This window comes from Meriones unguiculatus, chromosome 7 (assembly GCF_030254825.1).
Source record: "Meriones unguiculatus strain TT.TT164.6M chromosome 7, Bangor_MerUng_6.1, whole genome shotgun sequence".
Lineage (NCBI taxonomy): Eukaryota > Metazoa > Chordata > Mammalia > Rodentia > Muridae > Meriones > Meriones unguiculatus.
Genome location: NC_083355.1, coordinates 43,992,986 through 44,019,972, shown reverse-complemented (window position 1 = coordinate 44,019,972; position 26,987 = coordinate 43,992,986). Strand labels below are relative to the sequence as shown.

At 44.7% G+C, this 26,987-nt stretch overlaps 1 protein-coding gene across 1 annotated transcript in view; it reads right to left on the bottom strand.

The window, feature by feature from the left end:
- Vps53 (VPS53 subunit of GARP complex) overlaps positions 1-6,637 on the bottom strand; it is a 130,137-nt gene extending 123,500 nt beyond the window's left edge. The window contains exons 1-2 of the mRNA XM_060387277.1: positions 6,414-6,637; positions 2,313-2,393 (exon numbers count right to left, since the gene is read on the bottom strand). Coding sequence (XP_060243260.1) covers positions 2,313-2,393; positions 6,414-6,500 — 168 coding nt within the window. The 5' untranslated portion in view covers positions 6,501-6,637. The remainder of the gene's footprint in view (positions 1-2,312; positions 2,394-6,413) is intronic.
- Positions 6,638-26,987: the final 20,350 nt, after the last annotated feature.

Here is a 26,987-nt window from a genome sequence, read left to right as displayed (position 1 = left end):
CCTTCAGATACATATAAAAAAAAAACACACACCTTGGTTTAGCCCAAGTATGGTAGCACACACCTGTACACCTAGCACTTGGGAAGCAGAGGCAATCGGATCTCTGAGTTTGAGGCCAGCCTGGTCTACTGATTGAGTTCCAAGGCAGCCAGGGCTACACAGAGAAACCTTGTCTTGGAAAAAACAAAAATAAATAAATAAGTAAAGATTAGTAGATTAGGCCACCACTTTCTAATGCTTTTCCATGAAGATCCGTGGGAATCTGAGCTGGTAGATGATCCAGGTGCAAGTCTAGGAAAATAAACTACGACCCGTATGCTTGACTTATTGTACGTATTGTAGGAAACTTTCCTGAACACTATCACAGATGTGGAAGTACGATCAGACAAGACACAGAACTGAATCTGGGGAATAACAAATGCTTTAAAAAAAAAAAAAAAAAAGTATGTGTAAACCTGCTGGTGGTGGCACACGCCTTTAATCCCAGCACTTGGAAGGCAGAGGCAGGCAGGTCTCTGTGAGATCGAGGCCAGCCTGGTCTACAAAGCAAGTCCAGGACAGCCAAACTACATAGAGAACCTGTCTTGAAAAACCATAAATAAATAAATAAGTAAATAAATAAATAAATGGTTGTGTGTGTTTGGGTGTATGTATACAATTTCATAAAGAAGTGAAAACCTGGTCGCTTCCTATATAATTTTCTAACACTGATTCTTTTATTTGTTTACTTGAATTGGCATTTGTTTTGTTGTTTGTTGTTTTGAGACAGGGTCTTGCTACGTCCTGGAACTTGTTGTGTAGACCAGGCTGGCCTCAAACTTGCAGATATCTTCCTGCCCCTGCCTCCTAAGGGCTGGGATTAAAGCTGTGCCTCACCATGCCCAGCAAATCAGCTTTTGCTAAGACAGGAAAACAGCAAGACAGGAGGAGTAAACACTCACATGGGCAAACTGCCATCATTACGCCAGGTGTTACCAGATCCCTGTTATTAGCTACCCGAGCTCCCCTCTCACAGAAATGTTGAACAATGAAGCCTATGAACACATAAAATCTCCAAAAAGACAATCACTCGGTGCAACATGTTTCAAATTTTATTTTTTTTAAAGTAATGTGTTTTTTTAAAAAGCTACTCTAGACAAACCAAAAAGAGATGCCTTTACGTTAAAGTCAGAAACAGATGGGATGATACTGGTAAAGTTCAGTGTGAAGGTATGTTTGCTAGGATGTGGACACTGGTGGGGACAGCACGTGTGAATACCCACCGAGCAGCCTACACTGCTCAGACCCTACCCTGACCCATCTTACCCTGACACCTGCTCCTCTTCCCCCTTGCAACACTGACTAAAGGTGCCAAGTGGAGTTACCAAGTGGAGCCGGCTACAACCAAAGTTTATCATCCTTCTGTGGCCGACCACGCTACCTCCTCAGGAGAGCCCCTGAGCCTGCTCTCACCGTATCCAATATGCCTATTACACTCCGGCCGAGCATTCTGCAGTATTCACTTGTCAATTCAGAAATTTACTTGTTACTTCACCTTCAAACAAGGTGAGTTTGACTGGCTGACTGAACAAATGAATCCTTCAAGAACGGGCTGAAAGTCCTGGGTTCCAATTTTCCTAAGGAACCTCTTGTCTTTTCACAGTCTTCCTTCCCTATCTCCCTCATAGCATTCAATAGCATCCCGTCTGCTGATCAGGCCCACCTCCGTGGCAAGGATGAATCCCTGTGCCCAGGTCAGTGACTGATAGCACACTGTACCCAGTAAACATTGCTTAGTGAAAAACCCAAAGTCAGACATGGTGGCACACACACGTCATCCTAGCACTGAGGAGGCAGAGGCAGGAGGATCATGCTGTCTGCACAGTGAAGGCCACGCTGGGCTATATTAGACTCTGTGTAGAAAAGGGGGAGGAACCTACCTGGCCGTCCCCTAATTTTCCAGCTTCTAACTCTGGATTACTATAGGAAACCCCATCTAGGCATCACACGACAAGAAAACATAAAAAGCCTACAACCTTACTCTTTAAAAGCTGCTTTATAACTTGGGGTTTATCCTGCTTGCCCTGTTCCCGCTTTGTCATAAAACCCCAATTTATAACAAAAAGTTCGGTGAGGGGTGAGGGAGCCTCTCACAAACTAAAGGTACAATTTCTAATATGCTCACCAAATAATGCCAGCTCAGCTCCCTAACTGGAACAGTTGGTTACAGTGGAATCTGACTTGAACTTGTCATTTGTTTATCATACCAATCACGACATGCAGGGAAAGGCAGAAGGCACCAGGCTGAGGGACTCCAAAAGCTGTGTACTTACCTGCTCTGTTGGGAACAGAGTATTGATATACTCAACAGCATTGAAGTCCGCTTGATCGAGAGGATCCTGGCTTGGAAATACCTACATGAAAACAGGGGTTATTCATTAAAGCATCGTGTTGGACACCACTGACGTATAAGGTCTGTTTGGGGGCTTTTAGTAAAAGAAACTTTTATTGGCCTGGTTCAATTGTTGTCTCTGAAGGCTTCCTGCCTCTGTCTGCTAACCTAGGCCTAGTTGTGGAAGCTTCTAGATTCCGAGCAATCTAACCTAGGTCTAGAAGGTTTTCAGCCTCTGAGACTTACTGCTTACTCACTTTCTTGTTCTTACTGAGCTCTGGGCTGGCTGTTCAGCTCAGCTGTTCTGCCTAAACTCCTCTCCCAACTAACTTATTCATTCTGGCTCTTCTCCCACCCCCTTAATTGCTCTGCTTGGACTCAAACTAATCCAGCAATCTGCTCTAATCTCTTGGCTCCTTCCCATTCTCTGGCATTCTCCGTCTTCACCTGAGTTCTCTTCCTGAAACCTATCCCTGTAAAACTGCCACCTCTGCTCTCTCTGCATTGCCCATTCAGTTGCTTCCTTTTCCTCTCTCTTGAGAGATGGGCGTACCCTATTCTGTCAAATCTTCTCTGATTTGTCACTGTTTCTGCCGCTCAATTAAACATCACTTTCAAACATGGGTGCTTTCTTCTACAAACTGGCTTTACCTTCATTGTTTGGGATAAAGGCATGTACCACCACGCCTGGACCTAAGCTTTTCTTTATCTGATAATTGCTTGATACAAGGCTGACCCTGAGCTCAGAACTGCTTGCCTCTGTCTCCTGGATTAAAGACATGTTTGTATTCCAGCCAGGTCACACAGATCTAGAAGGCCTTTGGATGTGATCTCTTTCGAGGACAGAGAGTTCTGAATTAAAATTCCTCTACAGCTTTTTGGGTTTTCTTCCAGTTAGAAGAAATAGAACCAGCAGGATGACTCGAGGGCATGACTCCTTGTCATGCAAGCCTAGCCACCTGAGTTGGATCCCCAGACTCCAACTTCACAGTGTCCCCTGACTTCCACATACACGCTGCGGCAGGTGCCCCCACACATCACAGCATGTACACACACAGAATGACACCAAAACAAGGAAATAAAATTATGAAATAGGAATTCAAGACTCAATTTGTATTAGACAGTGGCTCTTGAAGATAAAATAAACTAGCAGCAGAAAAATTCCAACTTTCTTTTTTCATTTTACAATACTTCACACATAATGGATACTCAAGGAAATAATTAGGTGCTGGAGCACAGGAATCAAGGAGACAGGAGAGGAAAGCCATAAGAAGAGGGACTTGGGATGGGAACATCTGCAAGCCACTAAGTGGTTTAATTGTAGAAGCAAGAAGAGCAAGAGTCTTCCAGGTCTTCAGAGAGAGGGCGGACCTGCGGACACTGTTTTCTGATGTTGTTTGGGGTTTTTTTTTTTTTTTTTTGAAAGATTATCTTAATATATAGCTCAGGCTAACCTGCAACTCAGCTTGCTTTGAAGGACTCTTTATGCGTCAGATAGTATAAAAAAAAAAAAGTGAAACTGGCATTCAGGTTAACAAAAGAAAACTCTTCTGAGAAAGATAACTAAGTTCCCTCAATAGTTACAACCGGAGCCAGGCCTGGTAGTTCACACCTTTAATCCCACCACACCTTTAATCCCAGGCAGTGGCAGGTGAATTGCAGTAAATTCAAGGCCAGCCTGGTCTACAAATCAAGTCCAGGACAGCTATTAGAAAGGTTTATGGTTTCCATTATGTATAGGGCAGGTGGAGACAAAGTCAGCGAGAGGTGAAGCATATTATTTTCTTTCAAAAGCATAAGCATTTTACACAATTAAATGCCCTTGGCAGAGAACATTCGGGGAACAGGGCCTGCCACTGTGAGCTGGTAAGAGGAAGTGAGTTATCCACTTCCTCCCTCACCCAGTTTCTTCATTCCTCTCTTCCTGTTCCTAGTGTAATCCCAGGCATTAACAGATTTCACACAACATAGCCCTTGACTAGCCTACTTCATCCAGTGACACCTCTGAAGAGAATGCCTGGCACCAGTTTTAACAAAGCAAACACTAGACTTATCAATAGATGTTTAGACACTGTACTTGACAGGCAGGTTAAGAAATTTCTAGGGGAGTACTCACTTTATACAATGTCTCTGAAACTTACCTCAGGGTAAAACGTGATTCTATTACATTAGCCCTTAACTCAATACTCTTTATAAAACAGGATATTGGACTATTAAAATAAAAAAAAACCTACATTCATCATGACATCAGGTGTTTGCTGGCTGAACCTTGAAAACCTAGAAAGTGTATTATAACATGTGATAATAACAACAATGTGACCTTTTGACATTTCCAACCCAAACAGTTTTTTACTGTATTGTTTACTCCATCTGAACCCAGGGAGTCTAAAGTGCAACTGGAATGTGGGCATTTTCCAGCTGAAGGAAGCAGATACTGGAAAAGCATGACGCCAGCACTCCCAAGTGTTACCCAGTGGGCTGTCAGCCTTGGGGAAAGGCTAGCATCCCCCAAAACCACACAGAGAAAATCTGTAAGTGGGACAATGCAAGCACATTACTTAGGACAGTGGCAGACTCAAGATTAAGTACTAATGCTGGAGCTAGGCATGGTGGTACAGGCCTTTTACTTCAAAAATCAGGAGGCCAGGGCAGGTGGGTCTCTGTGAGTTTGAGGCCAGCCTGGTCTACAGAGTGAGTCCAGGACAGCCAGGGCTACACAGAGAAACCCTGTCTTGAAAACATAAATAAAAAAGTATTAATGGTCTAGAAATGAACTAATATTTCACTTGGGCAAACGTCCCGATAGTCATTACATGAGGCACTCTTTTCTCTTTCTTTTCCACTAGTACTGGGGTTGAGCCCAGACCCTCAGACACGTGAGGTAAGTGCTTTACCACTGAGCCGTATCCCTGGCGCCTAGTGTGCTTTTTCTTACATCATAACCCCAGGTCGATTCCTTTAAGGAGTATCTTCCTCCCTTCATCAAGAACAAAACCCCACACAGGTTGTATAAACAATTCCTTCTAATATCATTACCATAAATTTTAATATAGTTGACAAGGGAATTTAGTCAACAAAAACCTTCTTGTTCGGAAGAGAGGACCCTTAGGAATATTCTCCAGTGTAACCCAGTTTTGGGAATATTCTCAACTTTTTAAGATTTTTACTGCACTTATGTGTGTGTGACCGGTGTATGTACTGAGGGGAGAAGGTGTGCAGAGGTCAGAAGCAGTTTTCTCCCTCTACTTTGCTGGTCCTGGGGAACAGACTCAGGCTTGGTGGCAAAGTGCCTTCACCCAGGGAACCATCTCACTGGCTTTTAATTAGGGGAACACAGCATGAGCAAAAGCAACCTGGGAAGTAAAGAGTGTATTATCAGGGTAGGCCAAGGCAGGGACCGGGGCAGAAACCGTGAAGAAACACTGCTTACTGGCTTGCTTTCCATGGCTTGCTCAACTTACTTTTCTATACGACCCAGGACCTGCTGCCCAGGGGTGGTACCTCCCACAGTGGGCTGGGCCATTCTACAGCATCAATCACGAAAATGTCCCAGATTTGCCCGTGGGCCAACTGGATGGAGGCAATTCTCAACTGAGGTTTCCTCTTCCCACTCCAGCTGTGTCATGTACACACACACTTTTGCTTCTGAAGCAATGACAGTCTCCCGCTATCAATTCCAAACCACTCCAAGAGCTTAAATTGAGAAACGGGAGAAACAGCGATAGCCGGGAAAAATGGATAAGGTCTCATAATCTCCCATAACCTGAATTCCCCAGCCACAGGGCTCCTCCTAGGTTCACCCCGTTTAGAGCGCAGCATCTCTGCCCAAACCCAGCAGGGCGTGACAACCTCCAAAGACAAACACAGCCTCAAGAAGGCGCTTTCAGCCGCCACGCTGAGAAACCCATTCCCACCTTCACCACCATCCAGACGTGCGCTCTGCGCGCCGGGCCGCCACCTTTCCAGCTGGAAGGGTGGGTCCGGCCCAGCCCCGAGCCGACCCCTCCTCCGCAGTTTCCTCCCGAGGGGGTGGAGAGCGTACCTGCTCGATGGCTAGCTGCACCTCTGGCGTGAGCTGCAGCACCGCCTCCAGCTCCTCCACAAACTCCAGTTCCTCCTCCTCCATCATCCCGCCGCTCAGTCTCTGACGCCTGCTCCAACCCTGCACCTGCGCTGTCACCAAGACCCTAGAACGGCAACCCCGCAGGGACAGCGCTCGGGCAAGCCGCTACTCCCACAGCTAGCCCGGCACTTCCGGAGAGCCGGGCACTTCCGGGAACCGGGGAACTCTGGGATAGCGGAGGACGGCCCTCTGACGGCACGGCTAGTCCGTGGTCGCGCACAGCCGGTCCTTAGGATCGCTAGCCCTCTGCACCTCGCCCAGGCGGCTTCCTCCTCGCCGCAGTGTTGCTGGAGAGCGGGGACGCCCCAGAGAGCGGCAGCCACGGGACTGATGGGCAGTGAGCCCCGCGGGCCACGGAGCCAGCGGGCCACGCTCACTGGGCCCCCTTGGTCAGGGCAGTCTATGTGCCCTGCCATCGGGACTGAAATGACCCTAACTAGTAAGTGGCGGTGTGGCCGAGGACATTTGAAGGTTGGGAGATCTCTGCTCCCTAGATAAGGATCTACTGGGCAGAGAGAGTTGAAGCCTCCTTGCTAGGTCGGGGATGGGGGAAAAGCGAACCAACTCTAGGAAGTGTTTATTTTTGAGACCAAATAATATCCTTGTTTACACCCTGGATAAGCCTATGATCTTGAACAAAGTCCTCCCATCTGCTCTGCTTACTACATTAGCCGGGGTGAGCATTAAATACTGGAAGTATTATGCAAACTTAGGCTGGTACTACAGGAAATGTTGGGGTGTCTGGCCTCCTACATCACAAAAAGCGGAGCCAGATCACCCTGTGGAACCACTTTTCCAGCAGGCACTGAAACAGTGAGGGAGTTGCAGCCAAGGGAAGCGTTGCCCTACCAGCTCGACTTTGTGAAACCGTCACTGGAGGAGTCTGTGGACCTGCTGAACTTCTAATTATTTCTTACATATCATTTTATCAAAATTTCTTCGAGAACAATACAATTTGCTTTTTTCATTAAAAACGTGGCAGTGTTGGGGATGGAATTTTATTGTAGTTTTGGTTTCAAAAATAAGTGAGCAATATAACTTTTAGCAACGGAGAAATGCTTACAAATATAAATTGCCAGGGGAGGGTGGGGTGGCGGAAGAGAGGGCTCAGCCGATAAAGCACTTGGCCCCAATACTGATGCTTGAATTCATCCCTGGAACCCACATGTTGGAAAGAGAGTTCTGACTTCCACAAATTGTCCTCTGACCTCCTTACATTCCGCGCACACACACATAATTGACTCATAAAATTACGATTTCGAAAATTACTTAATAACATGGGAATGTATGCACAATGTATTTCAGGAAGCAGAATAAATATCTCTGAAAGAAAGAAATATTGGCTGGGTGTGATGGCACAAGCCTATAATCCCAGCACTTGGAAGTTAGAGGCAGGAGGATAAGGAGTTTAGGGCTGATCTCAACCACATAGTGAGCTCAAGGCCAGCCTGGGTTACCTGAGACCGTGTCACAACCAAAAGTAAATAACAAGGAAATATTTTTTCTACATTTTCCCACATGTCTACAATAAACATATAGTACTTTCATTATCAGAAAGTATAGGTGCCAGCTGGAGTGATAGCATCCTCCTGTAAACACCAGTAGTCTGTAAACTGAAGCATAAAGATGGAGGGTTTGAGGCCAGCTGGACTATGCAATGAGACTGTGTCTCAAAAGTCAAAAGCAAAAGCTGGAGAGATGGTGCTGTAGTTAAGAGCTTGCTTTTTCCCAGAGGATCAGGCCTCCAAGAGCACTCACAATCATTGTGCGTATACACAATTTAAAAATAGAGGGGCGGGGCTGGAGAGATGGCTCCGTGGTTAAGAGCACTGTCTGCTCTTCCAAAGGTCATGAGTTCAATTCCCAGCAACCACATGGTGGCTCACAACCATCTATAATGTGAACTGATTCTGGCAGGTGTAAATGCAGATAGAACACTCATATACATAAAATAAATAAATCTTAAAAAAAATAAATAAATAAAGGGGCTAGAGAGATGGCTCAGCAGTTAAGAGCCCTGGCTGCTCTCCCAGAGGACCTGAGTTCAATTCCCAGCACCCACATGGCGGTTCACAATGCTCTATAACTCCAGTTCCAAGGGATCCAGCACACTTTTACGTCCTCCTTGGACACCGGGCATGCACGTGGTGTGCATATAAACATGCAAGCAAAACACCCAGATGATTAAAATTAAGAAAATAAAATAAGATAAAAAGAAAGATGAAAGGGGTACAAGTAAGAAAGACGAAGGAAACCACCTATGCCATTCCTGAAGGAAAATGCACTGTTATCCATTATCTTGTTTTTCTATTTTAAATTAGATATACTTCGCATACAGTAAAATTAGCCCTTTTCAGTTTCCAATGCCATGAGCTTTGATAAAGGCATGTAGGTATGTAAACACCACAATCCAGGATGACATTCCCATCATCCCCTACTCTTCTTCACACCCACTCTTTTATCTGGAAATTGGTGGCCTGATATTCAGTCTTCGAGTTTTGACTTTCCCAGAATGTCGTATAAACTCCATATAAATGGAATCGTACAGTATGTCACTTCTGTGATTCACCCAATTATCACATGTCATTAGCTTGTTTCCTGCTGTGTAGTACTCCCTTGATTTGTTTAACTGCTAGCTGATTTGAAAATGTTTGGGCTGTCTTCAATTATAAGAAGTTGTGAATAAAGCTGCTACAAACATTCCTGTCTAAATTTTTGTGTAAGTTTTCCATTCACTTAGGTGTATACCTAGAAGTAAGATTGCTAAGTGCTATGATCTGTCAGTGTTTACAATCATAAAAAGGGGTATCACGTTCACATTCCTACTGAGAGTTTCAGATACTCAGTTTCTTTTTAGTGATGATGGTAATAGCAAATGTTTCCTAATGCTTACTATATGTCATACACATACCAAGCATACTGCATACATTGACTGCCAGAGCCTGCCGGCAGAGTCAAATAGTTCCTGAGTGAGGAGTGAGGATTGAAAGAAAATTAAAAAACCAACACTACACAGGGGATCTGTTCAAGAAGGCTGCCAGTAGAAACTGTCACACAGGGTTTATTCCACAGTCCCTTTTTATAGTAAAGCACCTCAATACAATGAAGGGGTTTGAGAAGTCAAACTTGTTTACCTTAACCACCTGTCTGTGTGATCCTCACACAAACAAAAGGAAGTGAACTTGGCAAAACATCTTGCCTATCCCTGACTCTAGGTGAAGGCCAAGGTGAAAACATGCTTTTCACTGGGAGCTCAATAACAAAGCAGCCTGACAAACAAGAAGCTCTCCACATGTCTCCCTTTATTATATTTTAAAAATTGACCATACCTTAAGAGCTACGGAGCAGAAGATTGTGCCTGTCTTCGGTTGTTTCTCTTGAAAGATATATTCTTACCCATCATTGGTACATGAATTCCATCATTCATGCCCTGTCTTAGGTTGAATATTCTTCAGAGAAATCTTACCCAACTTTGACTGCCAACCTTCACTAGGGTAGATGCTGGAGTTTAATCTTATGCAGATAAGCTTTACCATTTACCACTGGTAGAAGACGTGCTTCTAATAAGAGTAATAAGCCAAGTCCTATAATACTCCATAAAAGATGTCCTTTTATTCAAAATACCAAGCCTGAGAAACATTCAGAAGAACCATAATAAAAAGCTGTCAAACAACCAGAACCTGTTGTCCATTTGAAAGCTTAGAAATATAGTTTATTAGTTTACATTGATGGCAAGAAACATTAAAGTTTGAATCTTGTATAAAAACGTTAACATTTCCAAACAACAAAGCATAAGGAGAATTTCCACAGGCGGTTACAGGGCCTCCCGAGAGTTTCTGTGGCAAGCTTCCAAATACAGGTCTGCTGGAAACCAGAGTCAGGCCAGAGTCCCATAGTCAGTCTTCTTTCCCATTCTTCCTGAATTTGTTGAGAATTGTCCTGATTACCAGACCACCAAATCCAGTCACATTGTATCTAAAAAGTTTCTCTGCACAATGTCTTCTCCCAGGAGCAGAATAAAACAAAGGTGGGTCAGGAACATAAGCCTAATAGAGCTTTCCAGTCACCAACAGGACAGAATTCACCATGGTCAGCAGCAGCAGGAAAATCCTCCTTCCAGGGAACATCTGCAGATTGCACCAACCTTTCTGGGATCCACCTGGTTCCTTCAGTGTCCTGCTGAAAAACATAAACATGCCCTCTTCCCCATATTAATACAGGGTCAGGGCCCTGCCACATTCCAGTAATCAGATCTTTCCATTTCACTTGGGCATAATTATCTTTGGTTAGGGTGCCACAATCGATCAGCCACAGAATGGCCTTGTATATCTACATTTAAAAATTTTAAAATAAAGAGAGCTTGATTAAGATTTGGGAATATGATTCCCCCTCTTTTATTTTATTTTATTTTTTTGCAGATTTTTAAAACATATCCAATGACCAATAATCTATAACCAAGACATATAGAACATGGTAAACTTAGACATTCAAAACAGACAAAACACTTTGCTATTTGTTGAATCCGATTTTTATGACGCAGAATTAACCATTAGTTTTCTTACTGGAAAAACTGAGAAGCTACCTTTAAAAAAATAGCTCAAGTGATTTTAGCTGTAGCTTGACTCTGCTCAGCAAATTCTAACCTCCCTAACAGATGATTTCTCCTGTCAAACATTCTCTTGGTATTGCTTCCAGTCTCCTGGGCAGAGGGCCTAAGTAGACAAGGACTCTAACAGAGCTTGAGTAAAAGGTGTAGGACCATACTGAGCACATGCAATTTTCAATTCTTTTAATTGTTTAAAAGGTGTAGGAGCATGGACTCTCACCATATTGCCCTGTCCATCAGATTGCTCTATAATTGGAAAGCCATAAAACTCAGTTATATCTTCTCCTTTCTGCCTATTGTTCTTCCTCCAATTCTTCAATCTCATCAGGATCTAAGTTATCCTAAAAGTCTTCTTCTAACAAGAAATTATCACTAGGAGGGACATATAACTCTTCTGGAGGAGCCAATGGTTTGATCTCATTTTGTCTCGAATTCTCCCATCTTTCTTTCCTCTTTCTCTCTAACCCTGAAAGTTTCACTTTCTCAGTCCTGTGCTACATATACAGATTATTTCTAATTAAATTCCATACAAAAACCATGAAGCTAAACCTTGTCTCATTTTTACTATCTAATTTTACTCGCTGAGCCCTTCTCTCTTTACTTTATGATACAAGCTCACCAACACCATGGTGTCCTTCACTGCTTCCCCGTATCTCAGGTCCCTGTTCAGGCATCAAACTGCCAGAGCCTCCTGACAGAGTCGACAGTTCCTGAGTGGGGAGTGAGGATTGAAAGAAAAATTTAATAACCAACACACTACACATGGGATCTGTTCAAGAGGGCTGCCAGTAGAAACTGTTGCACAGGGTTTATGCCAATAATCCCTTTTTATTGTCAGAGCAAAGCACCTCCATACAATGAAGGGATTCATAGAGAAGTCAAACGTATTTACCTCAACCACCTGTCTGTGTGGTCCTCACACAAACAAAAGGAAGTGAACTTGGCAAAATGTCCTGCCTATCCCTGACTCCAGGTGAAGGCCAGGGTGAAAACATGTTTTTCACTGAGAACTCAATAACAAAGCAGCCTGACAAACAAGCAGCTCTCCACACTTGACCTTTAACTCACGGTTCTGAGCTTTGTAATTACCATTATCTCAATTTAATAAATGAGGAAATGGTGAGCTGGTTCAAACAAACAAAACAACCTAGCTCCTAAGTGCTTCTGTTCCTCATGCACTCTTCAATAAATATATTGAACAGCTGTTCCTACTGATGACTGGCATCTGTGCTGGGTGCTGAATTCAGCAAAGAACCAGATACATCAAATGCCTGCCACCACAAAGCTGCAAGTAAGGAGATAGTATTCCAACAAATAAAGATGTAATTGTGATAGGTCCAAAGCCAGACAAGAACAGTGCACATTGAGAGTGGGTGTGGAATGCCGCTGGGGAAGCTTTCCCTGAGGAAGTGAACTTTAAGCCGAAGTAATTCAGAAGAGAAGGCATGAAAAGCCAATGTAAGAGTGTGTCCGGAGCCATGAGGAAGAAAGGACCTGGCTAGGACATGGGGTTTGCAAGTCAGGAGCAGAGGTACAAGTAGAGGCTAGAGAATTGGGTGGAGCCAGATCATCAGTGTTGAGAGCTGTCATAGAGAAATGGATGGCCTTTGAAGGACTAAAGGCAGAGGCGTGGTGGCATCCAGCTCACTGCTGTCATCAGCGCTCATCCCTGTTCTGTTTTTCTCTCTGTGTTTCTGAGTTGCCTGCATTGTTACAGAGAATCTAGAACCAAGGTGATTTTGTCCAGTCCAGATTCATGCTGTCTGGCTTTTGCTGGTTGTCCTTTTGTGTACTCACTGTCAATGGTCACTACTGCTCAATGTCTGCTACCAATCAAAACCATTCTTCTTTCAGAACCCTCCAACTCTATTTTATTGTCTTTAATAATAATATTAAATGCAAATTCAACTTAGGGGATTTCTACAGTACAAAAAAAAAAGGCTGCTTAAAAGAATACAAGTAGACACCAGTTTTAAAAACTGTGTTGTGCGGGGGCTGGGGAGATAGCTCAGCAGTTAAGAGCACTCACTGTCTGCTCTTCCAGAGGTTCTGAGTTCAATTCCCAGCAACCACATGGTGGCTCACAACCATCTATAGTGAGATCTGGTGCTCTCTTCTGGCGTGCACACACATGGAGGCAGAACACTGAGGACATAATAAGTAAATAAATCTTTAGAAAAAAAAAAGCTGTGTTGTTGTTGGCTGACATGATGGCTCTGTTGGGAAAGATACCTGCCACTAAACCTAATGACCTGAGTATGAGCCCTGACACCCACATGGTAAAAGGAGAGAGCCAAATCCAGCAACTTTTCTCCGCCTTCTGCTTATTCTTCTTCAGAGACAGACTGTACATAGTTCCCTAATGGCCTGTTAATCCACTGAACAGGTCTTGATATGCAACACAGGGAGTTCAAATTGACATCTTTTGACCTAAATGCATACATGCAATCCTTTAAAAAAAAAAAAAAAAGGAAAGAAGGAAGGAAGAAACAAACAAACAAACAAATAAACAAACATCTGGGTGAGGTGGCGCACACCTGTGGTCCCAGCACTCAGGGAGGCAGAGGCAGGCAGATCTCTGAGTTTGAGGCTAGCCTGGTCTACATAATGAGTCCAGGACAGCCAAGGATACACAGAGAAACCTTGTCTCAGAAAAAAAAAAAAAAAAAAGAAGAAGAAGTAAACGTAACAAAAAAAAAGTTTTAAAAATGCATTGGGATAAGCAATGACTGACAGGCCAAGAAAGAAATAACTGTTGCTTGAGATAAATATAGTGTACAAGTTTACAGAGCAGAGGAATTTGTGTATGAAAATGAGCTTGTGATAGTCTCACAAATGAACTGGACTTTGAAAAGTCATTTTCTGTTGTTCCGTGGCATGGGTGTCTACAGATACAGGGTGTTATGGAAAACCTGATACCTTGAAATCCCTCATATACGGCATGCATTCGGTCTCTGAGAGTTTGAAGTGCAGGGGCTGGAGGTACGGTTCAGTTGGCGGAGTGCCAGCCAGCACGCACAAAGCCCTGGGTTTGATCCTAGTACGGCATACGTGGCTGCCCCGGGACCTGACTGTAATCCCGGCACCTGGGAGGTGGAAGCAGGAGAATTAGAAGTTGATGGTCATCTTTAGCTCCATGCTGAACTTCAGGTCACTCTTGGATACACCAGACAACCAATGAATGGAGTACAAGTAAATCTTGGTGAACACACCCTTTGTCGGGAGACTGGAAGCCAGGAATCATGGCGCACATCTGTAACCTCAGTCAGTACTTGGGAGGGTCAGGCAGGAAGGTGGCAATTTGAGCTTTGACTGAGCTACACAGTGAGAGCCTGTTTCAAAAGCAGCGAAGTTGGCTGTGAGGGAACTGTGTACGGTGAGACACGAGAGTGAGGTGTTTCTAACCCTTACTGTTTTGAGGGCTTGCACTCTACTATGCTGACACTGTGCAGACTGTTCTTTTTAGAAGATTGAGACGGGGTCTTCGGATGGGGGGATGCCATACTCAGTGAGATGGCACTTGCTCTGCAAGCATGAGAACGTGAGTTCAAATCCAGCACTTGGCCAGCACCTGGGCATAGCAGTCATGCCGGTAACAGCCTGGTGGGGGCAGGGCAGGCAGGTGGAGGGCTCCACGGCAGGCCAGCCTAGACGAAATGTCAAGCCTCATTCGGCGAGAGGCGCTGCCTCCAGGTAATGAGGGGATAGAGCAGGCCGCCCGACATCCTCCTCTGGCCTCCGTGTGCACCCACTCACACCACATATACCCATTCTAAACACACTCGCACACTGTGAGTCCCAGTGTCCACACTGGGGGTTAAACCCAGAGCCTCACACACGCTAGGCAACTACTCTGCCGCAGCCCGAAGTTTGCTTATTTTAAGACAGAGTCTCATTAAGTTGCCCGGCTGGCCTTGGTCTCACCTTAAAACCCAGGCAAGCCTTGAACTTGTGCTCCTTCTACCTCAGCCCCTGGAGCACTTGGAATTACAGTCCTGCACCGCTGGGCTTGACTGAGATGTTGTTACTCCGTTTGGGTTCCCCTCTCTACAACCTCCTAAAGGTTTGATCCTCAGTGCTACTAACAAATGGGTCAAGTTTCAGGATGTCGGAATTACCTGGTTTGTGCCCATTAAATGGTGATAGCATCTCCTTCTCCACGTGGGGGTTGGAGCATCCCAGAATGCAATGGGATCTCTGTAAAGCTGTGGCCTCCCATAATAACTGGGTCAGATGGGATTGTGCTTAACCCTAAGGACATTTTAGAAATGGGGGTGGGGCCCTTTTGGCTATATCAGTGTTAGAAGGGGGTGGTATTAGCATATTTGTTTTGTCTGAGGCCTGGTCTCTCTATGTTTAGCCTGGCCTGCAACTTGATATGTAGCCCAGGCTGGCCAAAATTCACAGTCCACCTGCTTCCATGGAAGAAGACAGGCATGTGCCCTGCACACAGCTTTCTGCTATCTCATAGTAGAAGAACTTACTGAGCCATGGTGGTGGCCCATGCCTTTAGTCCCAGCATGCAGGGAAAAGCAGGCAGACCTTTGAGTTGTGGCTAGCCAGGCTACACAAAGAAACCCTATTTTGAAAAAACAAAGAGAGAGAAAGAAGTTTAGTTCCTATGTCAAATCTTATTTTCAATTGGTGCCTTTTTTTTTAAAGATTTGTTTAATTTTATGCGTGTGGATGCTTTGCCTGCATGTATGTATTTGCATACAGTAGCTGAACAGGCCAGAAGAGGGCAACAGATCCCCTGGAGTTGGAGTTACAAAACTGAGCCACTGTGAGCCACCGTGTGATGTGGGTGCTAGGTATTGAGCCCAGGGTGTTCTGGAAGAGTAGCCACTTCTCTTAACCCCTGAGCCATCCCTTCCCAGACTTCTGTTGATTCCTCCTCCTCCTCTGATACAGTGTCTCAGTATGTAGCCCCGGCTGTCCTGGAACTCACTCCATAGACCAGGCTGGCCTTGAACTCACAGAGATCTGCCTATGATTAAATTTAATCTGGGATTAAAAGTGTGCACTGTCATGCCCAGCCTATCACGCCTGGCCAATCTCTTGGTGTTTCTTGATAGGCTGTTCTAGTACTCGGCTCTTCATGATACTGGTTCTTTCTCTGTTCCTCATTTCTGAATCTACTGTAACACCCTGGCATTTGCTTTGATTGACGTTTGGATGGTTCCAAATGTTGCCTATATCCTAGACACCAGTAATGTTTTGATTGGTACTGTGGCTCACTGTGCATGCCCATTCTTGCAAAGCAGATCATAATCTCCAGTTAGCTTTGGCAGCTCCCATTCCCACGGTCACAGCAGAGACACTCAGTCATGCATATGTGCAAGCTCCCAGATGCCTCCAAGTGAGCCTTCCCATTGGCTACCCTGGGATCACCTTCCATACTCCCCTTCACTTGCTCAATCAAGTGACAGTTGCATAGGTGAGACTGACCGCCCCTTTTGTGAAGTTGTATACTGACAAACAGAAAAACATTTGCTTCATAAAATTCATGTTAATTAGTACACTCGTCATAGTAGAGCTACCATTAGTTTCTTCTACAAAAACAACCTACAGGATGGACCGGTTGCTCAACTGGGAGGTAGCTTAGCAGTGAAACACTTGTGTAGAATGTACAAGGCCCTGGGTTCTAGCCCTAATACCAAACAAATCGACCAGCCCTTAAATATCTTACCAATGCTATGGCTGTGTCATGCCTTCTTTTCTGTTTCTTTGCCTCTTTTTCTACCTGTTGGATTCTTTAAAAACAAACAAATATACAATAACAACAAACAGAAAAATAAAACATGTACCCAAGGCTGGCCCCAAATTCCTCTTGGAGCTGAGGATGACCTTAGAATTCTGATATTCCTGCTTTTACCTCCTCCCAAGGGCTGGAATTGCAGGTGGACAATACCACATCTGGGTTTATGGGATGCTGGGAATCAAACCCAGACCTTTGTGCATAGCTGTGTAAACACTACCAACAGAGCTCTGTCTCCGGCCCAGTGTCTGCCGGATTCTGATTCCTTTCTTGAGCTGGGTCCAACCCCCAGCATCCCATAAAGCCATGCGTTGTGAGTAAGCCTGTAATCTGAATAAGGAAAGGAAGATAAGAAGTTCTAGGTCATCTTCAGCTAAATAGTGAATTTGAGGCCAGCCTGGCTATATTAGACACCTTGAAAAGAAAAGAAAAAAGAAAAAGAGGCAATTCTCTGTTTTTCTGTTGGTTTTTGTTTTTCAAGGCAGGGTTTCTCTGTGTAGTCTTGTCTGTCCTGGACTCAGTTTGTAGACCATGTTGGCCTCGAACTCACAGAGATTCACCTGCCTCTGCCTCCCAGAGTGCTGGGATCACAGGCGTGCGCCAGCACTGCCGGCTCCATTCTTAGTTTCTAAATCCTTAATATCAGAAAATAGGGGCTGTGCTCCTTGTGCCTGTCACACATTCTCAGCGACCTATAAAACCGTCACTCTGCTTTTTCTGAGTTTGCCTTTGTTCGCGCTGCCCTTGCGCTGCCCTTGCGCTGCCTTGTCCACTTAATGTGCTGTGTTTGGAGGTTAGCAGCTGTGGGCAGGCACGATCACACACTACACCCTACAATACCAAGTGGTTTAGGGAGCAGTACAGGAGAGCGGTTGCATACAGTATTTTTTTTTTTTCGAGACAGGGTTTCTCTGTTCAGCCCTGGCTGTCCTAGAATTTACTCTGTAGACCAGGCAGGCCTCAAACTCAGAGCTCGCCTCTGCCTCCCAAGTGCTGGGATTAAAGGCGCTTGTCCCCACCGCTTGGCAGGCATACAGGATTTGTGCTCGGCTAAATGTTTCCATTGTCTTCACCATAGTCCTGGAGATGAGACAGGACAATAAAATGAGGGCCCGACACCACGGCTGGCTCTGTGCCTGTCCCAGGACTTTTCCTCTTTGGACTCCAGGATCCTATTACCATCTTCTTGGGAGAAGCAGGGCATTTGCTTTATAAGCACTTAGGTGAAGTTTGACACTTCAGAAAGTGACGACACCCTCATGGCTGGCAAAAGCACACGGTACGCATGAGTCTGTGCTGGCAGCACGAGAGTCTATTTTCTGACTAGATTTCAAAAGCCCTGTGTACGATGCTGAGCAGAACATTACAGCATCCTGCAGCTTTAGCAAGTAGCTCTATCACTTTGGGGCGCTTATGTTCATCCCTCCTACCTACGTAACAGGCAGCGAGTCACTTTTATTAGGAAAACTCACACTATGTGGACGTAAATGGAGGAAAATCAGAAGCCTCCTCCCCCCCCCCCCTTATTCCATCATCACAAACGCGCTCAGAACCGGCACGCGTGCGGCCTTCTGCGCAGGCAGCACTGGCAGCAGTTAGAGGCTCTTCCGCCGGGGGAGCCTGTGTGATTATCCACCTCAGCGTGCGCACAGCACGCTCCAACCACTGTGGGCACAAATTACAGCGCACTGTGTTTATTGTTTGGTAATTTGTTCCCACCCATCTTTTCCCCCTTCGTGTGTTCTGGAGATCCTTCTCTGTATTGTTGTCTGTCTGTCTGTCCGTCTCTCCGTCTCTCCCTTACCCCAACAATGGAGAAGGTGGAGCCCGGGGTCTCATGTTTGTATGCTACAAAAGCATGGTACCACAGATGTGCACCCTGTCCGGAGTTCTCTTTTTAATACCTATATAGTATTCCATTGTGCTATAGTTAAAACATTCTGCAAAATATTTAATCACCGTGTTACTGGTTGTTTAGAGTTTTAAAATATTTTTGCTACTATAAGCAATACTTTTTTTTTTTTTTTTTGAGACAAGCTCTTACTCTGTACCCCAGGACGGCCTCAAATTCATGATCCTCTTGCCTCAGCCTCCCACGTGCTGGTTTTATAGGCACACACCACTGCCTAGCACAAACATCCTTGTAATACCCCTTCATCTTACATTAGCACTATAAAAGAATGCCTATATCTTCTGATCCTTAGCCCATTAGATAGCAACAGTTATTTAAATATTATAAAGTTTAGATTTATATTTGTTTGTATTTCTTCTACTTTCCGTCTTTAGAAAACAACTACTAAAACTTTTAAAGGTATTTATTTGTGTACCACGCTCACGTGTGCACGCGTGTGTGTGTGTGTGTGTGTGTGTGTGCACATGTACAGAGAACACAGTTGTGGGAGTTGGTTTCCTGTGGGTCCTGGAGGTGGAATGCAGGTTGCCAGGCCTGGTGGCAAGCACCTTCAACAGCTGAGCCATCTCACTGCTTGACTTTATACCAATCTGTTTGTCCTTCTCCGTGTCACATCTGGGCTTTGTGTCTTGTTTGGGAACTTTTTTCCTCTACCATGTAAATTATAAAAATAATATTTGAAATCTCTTCAACTGCCTCTGGCGTGTTTAACATTCAAATCACCCAAAGGCTTATTTTCTGTCTGGTGTGTGGCACGGTGATGCAATTGTTTCCTGGGGCAGCGTAAGGCATTACCATAGCTGGACCGCTTATGAAAACAGACACTTGTTCACAGTTCTGGAGACCAGAACCTTGACGCGGCATGTTGGAGGCTCTGAGAAAAAAGCCTTCCCATGTCTTCCTCCTTTGCCCCTGGTGGCCACTGCCTGGGCCTCTGCCTACCCCCTCAGCGTTCCTGTCTGTCCACGTTCACACTCCTATGTCCTCTGTGTTTGTGGGTCCTTTTCTGTCTAGTGTAAGGAGACTCTTGGGTTAGTGGCTTTACTGTGACGTCATCTCAGTCCTTCCCTTAGTTATCAAATGGATTCACATCCGGAGGCTCTGGGTGGACACGCGTGATGGGGGGCAATTCAACTTCTAGGACAGAGGGTTCAGCTCACTTGCTTAGTTTGCGCAAGGCCCCAGGTCCAGTCCCTGATACCGTAAAAGTGTGCCCTGCGTGCTGGCTCGTACTGTAATCCCAGCACTTGAGAGGCTGAGGCAGAAAGATGGCCAGACATTTGAGGCCAGCCTGGGATACAGAGTGGAACAAACAAACAAATTTCAACTTCCAGTTTCAGAACTGGGAGTTTTCCAAGTGGAAGGTTAATCATTTCTATCGTTTTCTTCCTAGTCCTGACATACTTGCCACAAATGGTTGTAGCTCAGGTTGTAGAATGCTGGCCTGCAAGACCCTGCGTCCTGTCCTCAGTGCTTCACCAACTAGATGTAACATGGCGCACCTGTCACCCATGCAGGAGGTGGAGGCAGGAGGATCAGGAGTTCAAAATCATCCTTGGCTACACTGTGAGTTCAAGGCCGACCTGGGCCACAGGAGATCCTATCTCAAAATACGAAAACCAGGGCTGGAGACATAATTTAGATGGTCGAGAGCTGGCCTGAGACCTGGAGACTTGAAGCAGGCCTGTGATCCTGGCACTCAGGAGGCAGAGGCAGGGAGATAGGAGTTCAGGGTCATCTTCAGCTACATAGCGAGTCACACACCAGCCTGGGATACACGTAACCCTGTCTCAAAAAACAACAAAAATCAGCAACAATTCTGGACTCTGCCTTGTTCCCATAAAGGCTTTGCTTCTTCCTTATGGCTTTAATTACAATCGAGTGTAGAGTGTTGTTTTGATATATTCTAGCAAAACTCTTTCTCTTTCCCCATGCCCTTTTAGTCAATTCAAGTATTTCTTGATTTTTTTTCTTTATCTCTAATTTGCTAAAGTTGGGTTTTGACTGAGATCACATTGAGTTTATGTATCAATGTAGGAACACAATGTTCATAATACTGAGCCCATCATCATAGGGCTTCACTCTCTGTTTACTTAGACAGTCATGTGCTGTGGTAAAGTTACATGGCTGCTTTCATATGAATCTTACATAGCTCTTGTTAGGCCTAAAACTAGCCATTACACACACACACACACACACACACACACACACACACACACACACATATATATGTATGTATGAATGAATGTATTCATATATATGTATTGGGAAAGGTAGAATCAGTATCTCAGGTACCCCAGGCTAGCCTTCAACTCAACATGTAGCCAAGGATGACCTTAAGATGTTGATAATCCAAGTGAAAAAAAAGAGGCCATGATTTGAAGGAGTGTGGGAAGGGTTCTGCAGGAGGGCTTGGGGAGAAGAAAGGTAAGGGAGAAGTATTATACTTACATTCAGATCCCCCCCCCCAGAGAAATACTGATCCTTCTGCTTCTACTTTCCAAGAGCTACCACACTTGGATTGCTTCTGTGTATTTATTTATTTTGGTTTTTCAAGGCAAGGGTTTCTCCATGGAGTCCTGGAACTCCCAAATACTGGGAGTAAAGGTGTATGCCACCACCCAGCTACTTCTGGATTGTTTTATATAATTTTTTGTTTACTTGTTGAGACAGGGTGTCTCTATTTAGCCCTGGTTGTCCTGGAACTTGGTCTTGGGCTCACAAAAATCTGCTTGTCTCTACCTCTTGAGTGGTGGGATTAAAGACATACACCGCTGTGCCCAGCTTACAAAGTTTTAAACAATCCCTTTTCCATTGTATTTTCTAAATGATATTCATTGCTCACATGAAGTCATTTATATTTGTATATTGATCTTGTATCTAGACACCTTAAATTATTTTGCCCTACTGTGTTTCCACTATTTTTTCATCCTTATTGCTAAGTTAATGTTAGTAGAAAACAGTGATCTCAACAGGTCTTTTCCTTTGCAATGTTGATGGTCTTCTGAGAGCTTATACATGTGCTGTTAGAGCAGAAATTGTAATAGTTTTATAGCAGTTATGAAGGAAGTTATGAAGCAGTAGAGATTAAACAGCAGCAGATGGCGTGAGCACTGCCCTTGGCAGCCAACACAGTGAGTCTGAGTGGATAAAATGTTGACAAGTCTCTCTGCCTGAGTTCCATCCTGAAATCCACCTTAGAAGGGAAGAACAGACTCCTGAAACTTGCCCCCGATCTCCATGTGAGCATGCTCCTGCACTGACACATGCATGCACACAGCATACACACATGGTAATGATAAATATAGGAAAGCACAAATTACCGTTAAGGTGAAAGTAACACCTCAGAGTGCAGCACAGAGCATAGAAGAAGGCACAGGAGGGCAGGCAGGCGCCTCCTGGTTAGTACATGTTCTCTGGCCTTCACACTGCACTAATACCACTAAAACCTTCCCAGATCTTCCCGAGGCAGGCCAGGCAGCTCCCTCATGTTACCAGGTCATACGGGGTTTTTCTTTCTGCCTGTGGGGTAAGGGTGTCACCGCCAGGCTCACAACTCACAGCTTCCTCTGCAGGCTGTTAGCACTCTCTGAGGCCCATCAGAGTGGCGACATTCAGCTGCACATGGAGATCTTGCTGCCCTGTAGAAAGGTTCCTGTCCAAAGAAGATGTTCAAATATCTATAACTAAACACCTTTCTTGGCCCTGTTTCAGTCTTAAGCCATTTACCTTCAGTCTTGCTAAGATATATGACTTGTGGTTGAAATAAGTTGTGTATGGTAAAAATTATAGACTTCGCTTTACAAAGAATGGCTTTTTCCTCATTTGTTTCTCCATTAAATATCAAGTGACAAAATAAATGTACCGCTTACCTCCTAGAGATTAATGGAGTTCAGCCTGTATGAAGAACAATTCAGGTACTTTAAAAAAAAAAAAGCTTGGGTTTCTATGGATACTGTGATGCTTACTCAGTTGCTGGATGCTAGTAAGGATAGCACTGTGAATATTTTTAAGATTAAAGTTACCAGGAAAAGAAGCCTTGTTTCTGTTGGTCCGTGAATAAGTGTGAAGCCCATCAGCTCTGTCGGTGGTGACTCTGATCTCAGTACTCAGCAAGCTAAAGCAGGAGAACTAAGAGTCTGAAGCCAGCCTGACTCTACACGCAGCGAAACAGACGGGGCTGGAAAAAGAGCTCCGTTGACTGAGTGCTTGCTTTGTGGACACGAGGACCTGCGTTTGAGTCCAGAACTCACATTTTTTAAAAAGAAAAAAGCCAGGTGTACGTACGTACACACGTATAATCCTAGCACTGAGAGGTGGAGGTCGGCAGATCCCTGGGCTCATTGGCCAGCCGGCCTAGCTCAGCAGTGAGCCCTGAGTCCCAAAGAGACATCCCTGCTTCAAAACAAAGACACTGCCCGAGATATGGTACCTCCAGGATGACCTCTGCCCCCTCACATATGTAAATAAAAAATGAAATACTTTTTTTAAAAAATAAAGGACAAAACAACAAGAACACAGACAGACAGACAGACAGCACCCAAGAGGCAAAGGCAGGCAGATCTCAGTGAGTTTGAGGTTAGCCTGGTCTACATTGCAAGCTCCAGGCCGGCCAGGAAAACAGGGAGACCCTATGTCAAAAGTAAAAACAAAAATAAAAGTAGAAACATAGCCTCTTCTTTTTTTTTCTTTTCTTTTTTTTTATTTATTTTTTATAAGCCTCTTCTTTTTGAAAGATCATAGTAATAATTTGTAGAAATTAGTATAGTATTTAAGTTATATAGTATATAGTAATTAAATTCAAATGTCAAATTATTATGATTTATTAAAAAATGAAGTTTGTGAAATTCTAAATAATTCCAGCACTCCAGAGACAGAGGCTCTGAGTCTATTCTGGTTTGCAAAGAGAGTTCCAGGCCAGCAAGACCTACAGAGTGAGACCCTGTCTCAGAAGATAAAATAAATAAAATGAAGAAGATGGCTGAAAAGAATTCTACCAAAATGTGGCGTTATTATTTGTGATTGTTATTATCTGTAATGAGAATGTTTTATTTTTTAATATAATCCCCTTTATAATCAGAAAACAATGCTAAATGTCATCTGACTCAAGCAAACAATTAACCTTTTGTGGGATTACCTGTGAGACATGAATACATTGAATTTTGCTAGTCTTCTTTCTAACGAGGCCAGCAGCTGAATTTGTTCACGGGGATTTTCTAGCTCTCCACATTTCAAGGTAATTTTCCTAATAGCTCTATCTTTGAATAGTTTTAAATACAAGTTTGGGAATGCTTGCTTTCATGTCCCTGGGACCTACTTAGACAATCTAAATTTTCCACTTTTTACAAAAGAAATGTATATGTGAAAGTCCTCAAAAATATGGACTAATACACAAAGGCGCTTGGTGCTTTATAATCAGCCCTTTGTGTAAATTAGGGTTTTATTGACAAGATCAATATCACAGTGCAGAAAAGCGAAGACTTCCCTGTGGACACTGTTTGCAGAGGCTGTGCACTTGGGGTGTGGCCGTGCTTCCTAGAGGACTCACAGTTTGCTTTTGCAAATCGACCAGAATAGAAGCAAGGAAATCTGCTGTTTGGAACTGGTTTAGGCTGGTTAAGGCTAGTTACCCTAACAGGTGCTTATCTGTTAGTCAGCTTTCTGTCACTGTAAAAACCAAACCTAAAAAGACGGTCAATGTAAACACTAAAGGAGGATTCAGGTTGGCGAGCAGTTTCAAAGATTCCATTCATGTCATTTGGTACCACTGCGTTTCGGCCTGTGGAAAGGCAGAGAGCACATAGCAGGACAAAGCTGTTCATTTATGGGGGAGGGGGTGCAAGGAAGGAGGGAGGGAAGGAGGGAGAGGGAGGAAGGGAGGGACAGAGAGAAAGAGGAGAAGCTTCAGATAAAATACACCCTTATGATGTAGTAACTAAACCCTGCCTCCCAGAGTTCCCACCACACCCGGCAGGCCGAGTAGCCCATTAAGCTCTGTGTCCATCAATGGGCTAATCCCCGGATGAGGTCAGACCTGAAGGCCCCACCTTTCTGCGTTACTGCCCTGGGTACCCTGCCTTTCACACAGGAGCTCTTGTGGTATATCCCACACTCAAACCAGAATACTTACTAGAGGTTTTACAGCGGAGAACTGTGCCGCAGGCAGCCAAGGTCAGGAACAATAACCCCTTGTCATGCCCAGCACATAGTTTGACATGAAGTTTTGAGTCATGACTCACTTGAGTGTTCAAGCCGCCCTGTGTGGCAGGTAGAACTAGCCCCCCTACCCCATTATAGGGGAGCTAAAGCTGCTTTCTGCATGTCAAACAGCTTCAAGTGGCTTCTGTGGGTATTTACCTAAAGGGAACAATGGTCCAGAAGCGCCCATAGCTCTCCATTTTGTGTGCATCTTTCTTGCATCTTTCTTGGTGTCTTATAGTTTTCTCTTGCTTAGCTGTTGTAATCGTCACTCTATGGATTTTTGACTCTGTGTCTATTTGTTCTTAACTTGGAGTATATCTTGGTTTATTCCCTAAAATTCTATTTTGGTCTTTCTATAAAAATTATAAGCATCTAGCTATCTATTTGGTTTTTCGAGACAAGGTTTCTCTGTGTAGCCTTGGCTGTACTGGACTCACTTTGTAGACCAGGCTGACCTCAAACTCACAGAGATCCACCTGCTTCTGCCTTGCCAGTGCTGGGATTGCAGGCTTGGGCCACCATGCCCAACCAAGTGTTTTGTTTTTATTTGTGAGTGTATGTGTGTGCATGCATGCGAATGTGGGTGCAGGTACTCTCAGAGGCCAAAAGAGCTGGAATTACAGATGGCTGTGAGCTTCCCTGTGTAGGTTCTGGGAACTGAAGTCCAGTCCTTGGCAAGAGCACTGTGTGCCCTTAGTTAATGAGTCACCTCTCTACCCCACTTGGTCTCTCTTGATCACCTTCCTGCCCTGGCCTTTTCCTATCCATTTTTTCTGGCCCTCCTTCTAACTCTGTCTCTGCTTCATCAGTCCCTAATATGACAAAGAACTGTGGTCCCAACCCAAACACCTGGCTTCAAGATTTCATGTTCTCTAGTAGGATTTTTTAATCATATGAATGGATGAGACCTCCAAATTCTCATTCTGGAGCTCAAAGATGTTTGTGTGTGCATCTCAACTGTTTCCTTGTAGGAGCACTTTCTTGAACAAGAAGCCGATCTCTTCAATGAAGGGGAGTAGCCCACACAACACATATGTGGTAGTTACTTGGGGATTTCACAAGGAAACAAGATATTTTCAGCTCATGTCTGGGAAGTAATCGTAGGCAGTCTCTGTATGCTGACTGCTAGTGATGTCCAAGCAGCCTAGAGGAATGGAGAGCAGAACCAGAAAGTAGGACCACACGATTCAGTGGACTCTCATACAGCCTTCCCAAAGAAGGTTTCTCTTGAAAGGGCTAGACTCTGTGTGTGTGTGTGTGTGAGAGAGAGAGAGAGAGAGAGAGAGAGAGAGAGAGAGAGAGAGAGAGGGAGAGGGAGAGGGAGAGGGAGAGGGAGAGGGAGAGGGAGAGGGAGAGGGAGAGGGAGAGGGAGAGGGAGAGGGAGAGGGAGAGGGAGAGGGAGAGGGAGAGGGAGAGGGAGAGGAAGACAGGGTCTCTCATTGGTCTAGGGCTCTCTGTAGACCAGGGAGACCTGGCCGTCCCCACCTCTCCAGAGCTGGGGCTTCCAGCCCACCTCTGAGCACAGTTGATGCTTGACAGGGGCTCTGAGGATGGAACTCATGTCCTTATGTTTATAGAACAGGTGCTGTACAGCTCGCCAGGCTGTGCCCCTCCCCACCAATGAGTCCCTGGGTCTGGTAAAGGCCTCTTAACATGGAGCATCCAAGTTTCAGCCTGAGTTCTTTTTTGAAACAGAATCTTGTTGTAAGGCCTCAGCTCACCTGGAACTTGCCATGTATCTCAGGCTTGTCTTGAACTTACTGAATTCTTCCTGCTTTAGCCTCCCAGTTGCTAGGATTACAAGTATGTACCACACATCTGACCCACGTTTCACTCTGGAAACCCAAACAAGCGGCAAACTGTAAAGTTCGGAAATTTTATCATTGTGGTGTGAAACAGTTGAATAACCCTAGACCTCAAGTGGAAGGCCCAGCTTTCAGCTGGGGCCCTTTAATGTCACTGGGTGGCAACTCAGCTTCCCCTCCACACTGAGGTTTCTTTGTGTACAAAAAGTAA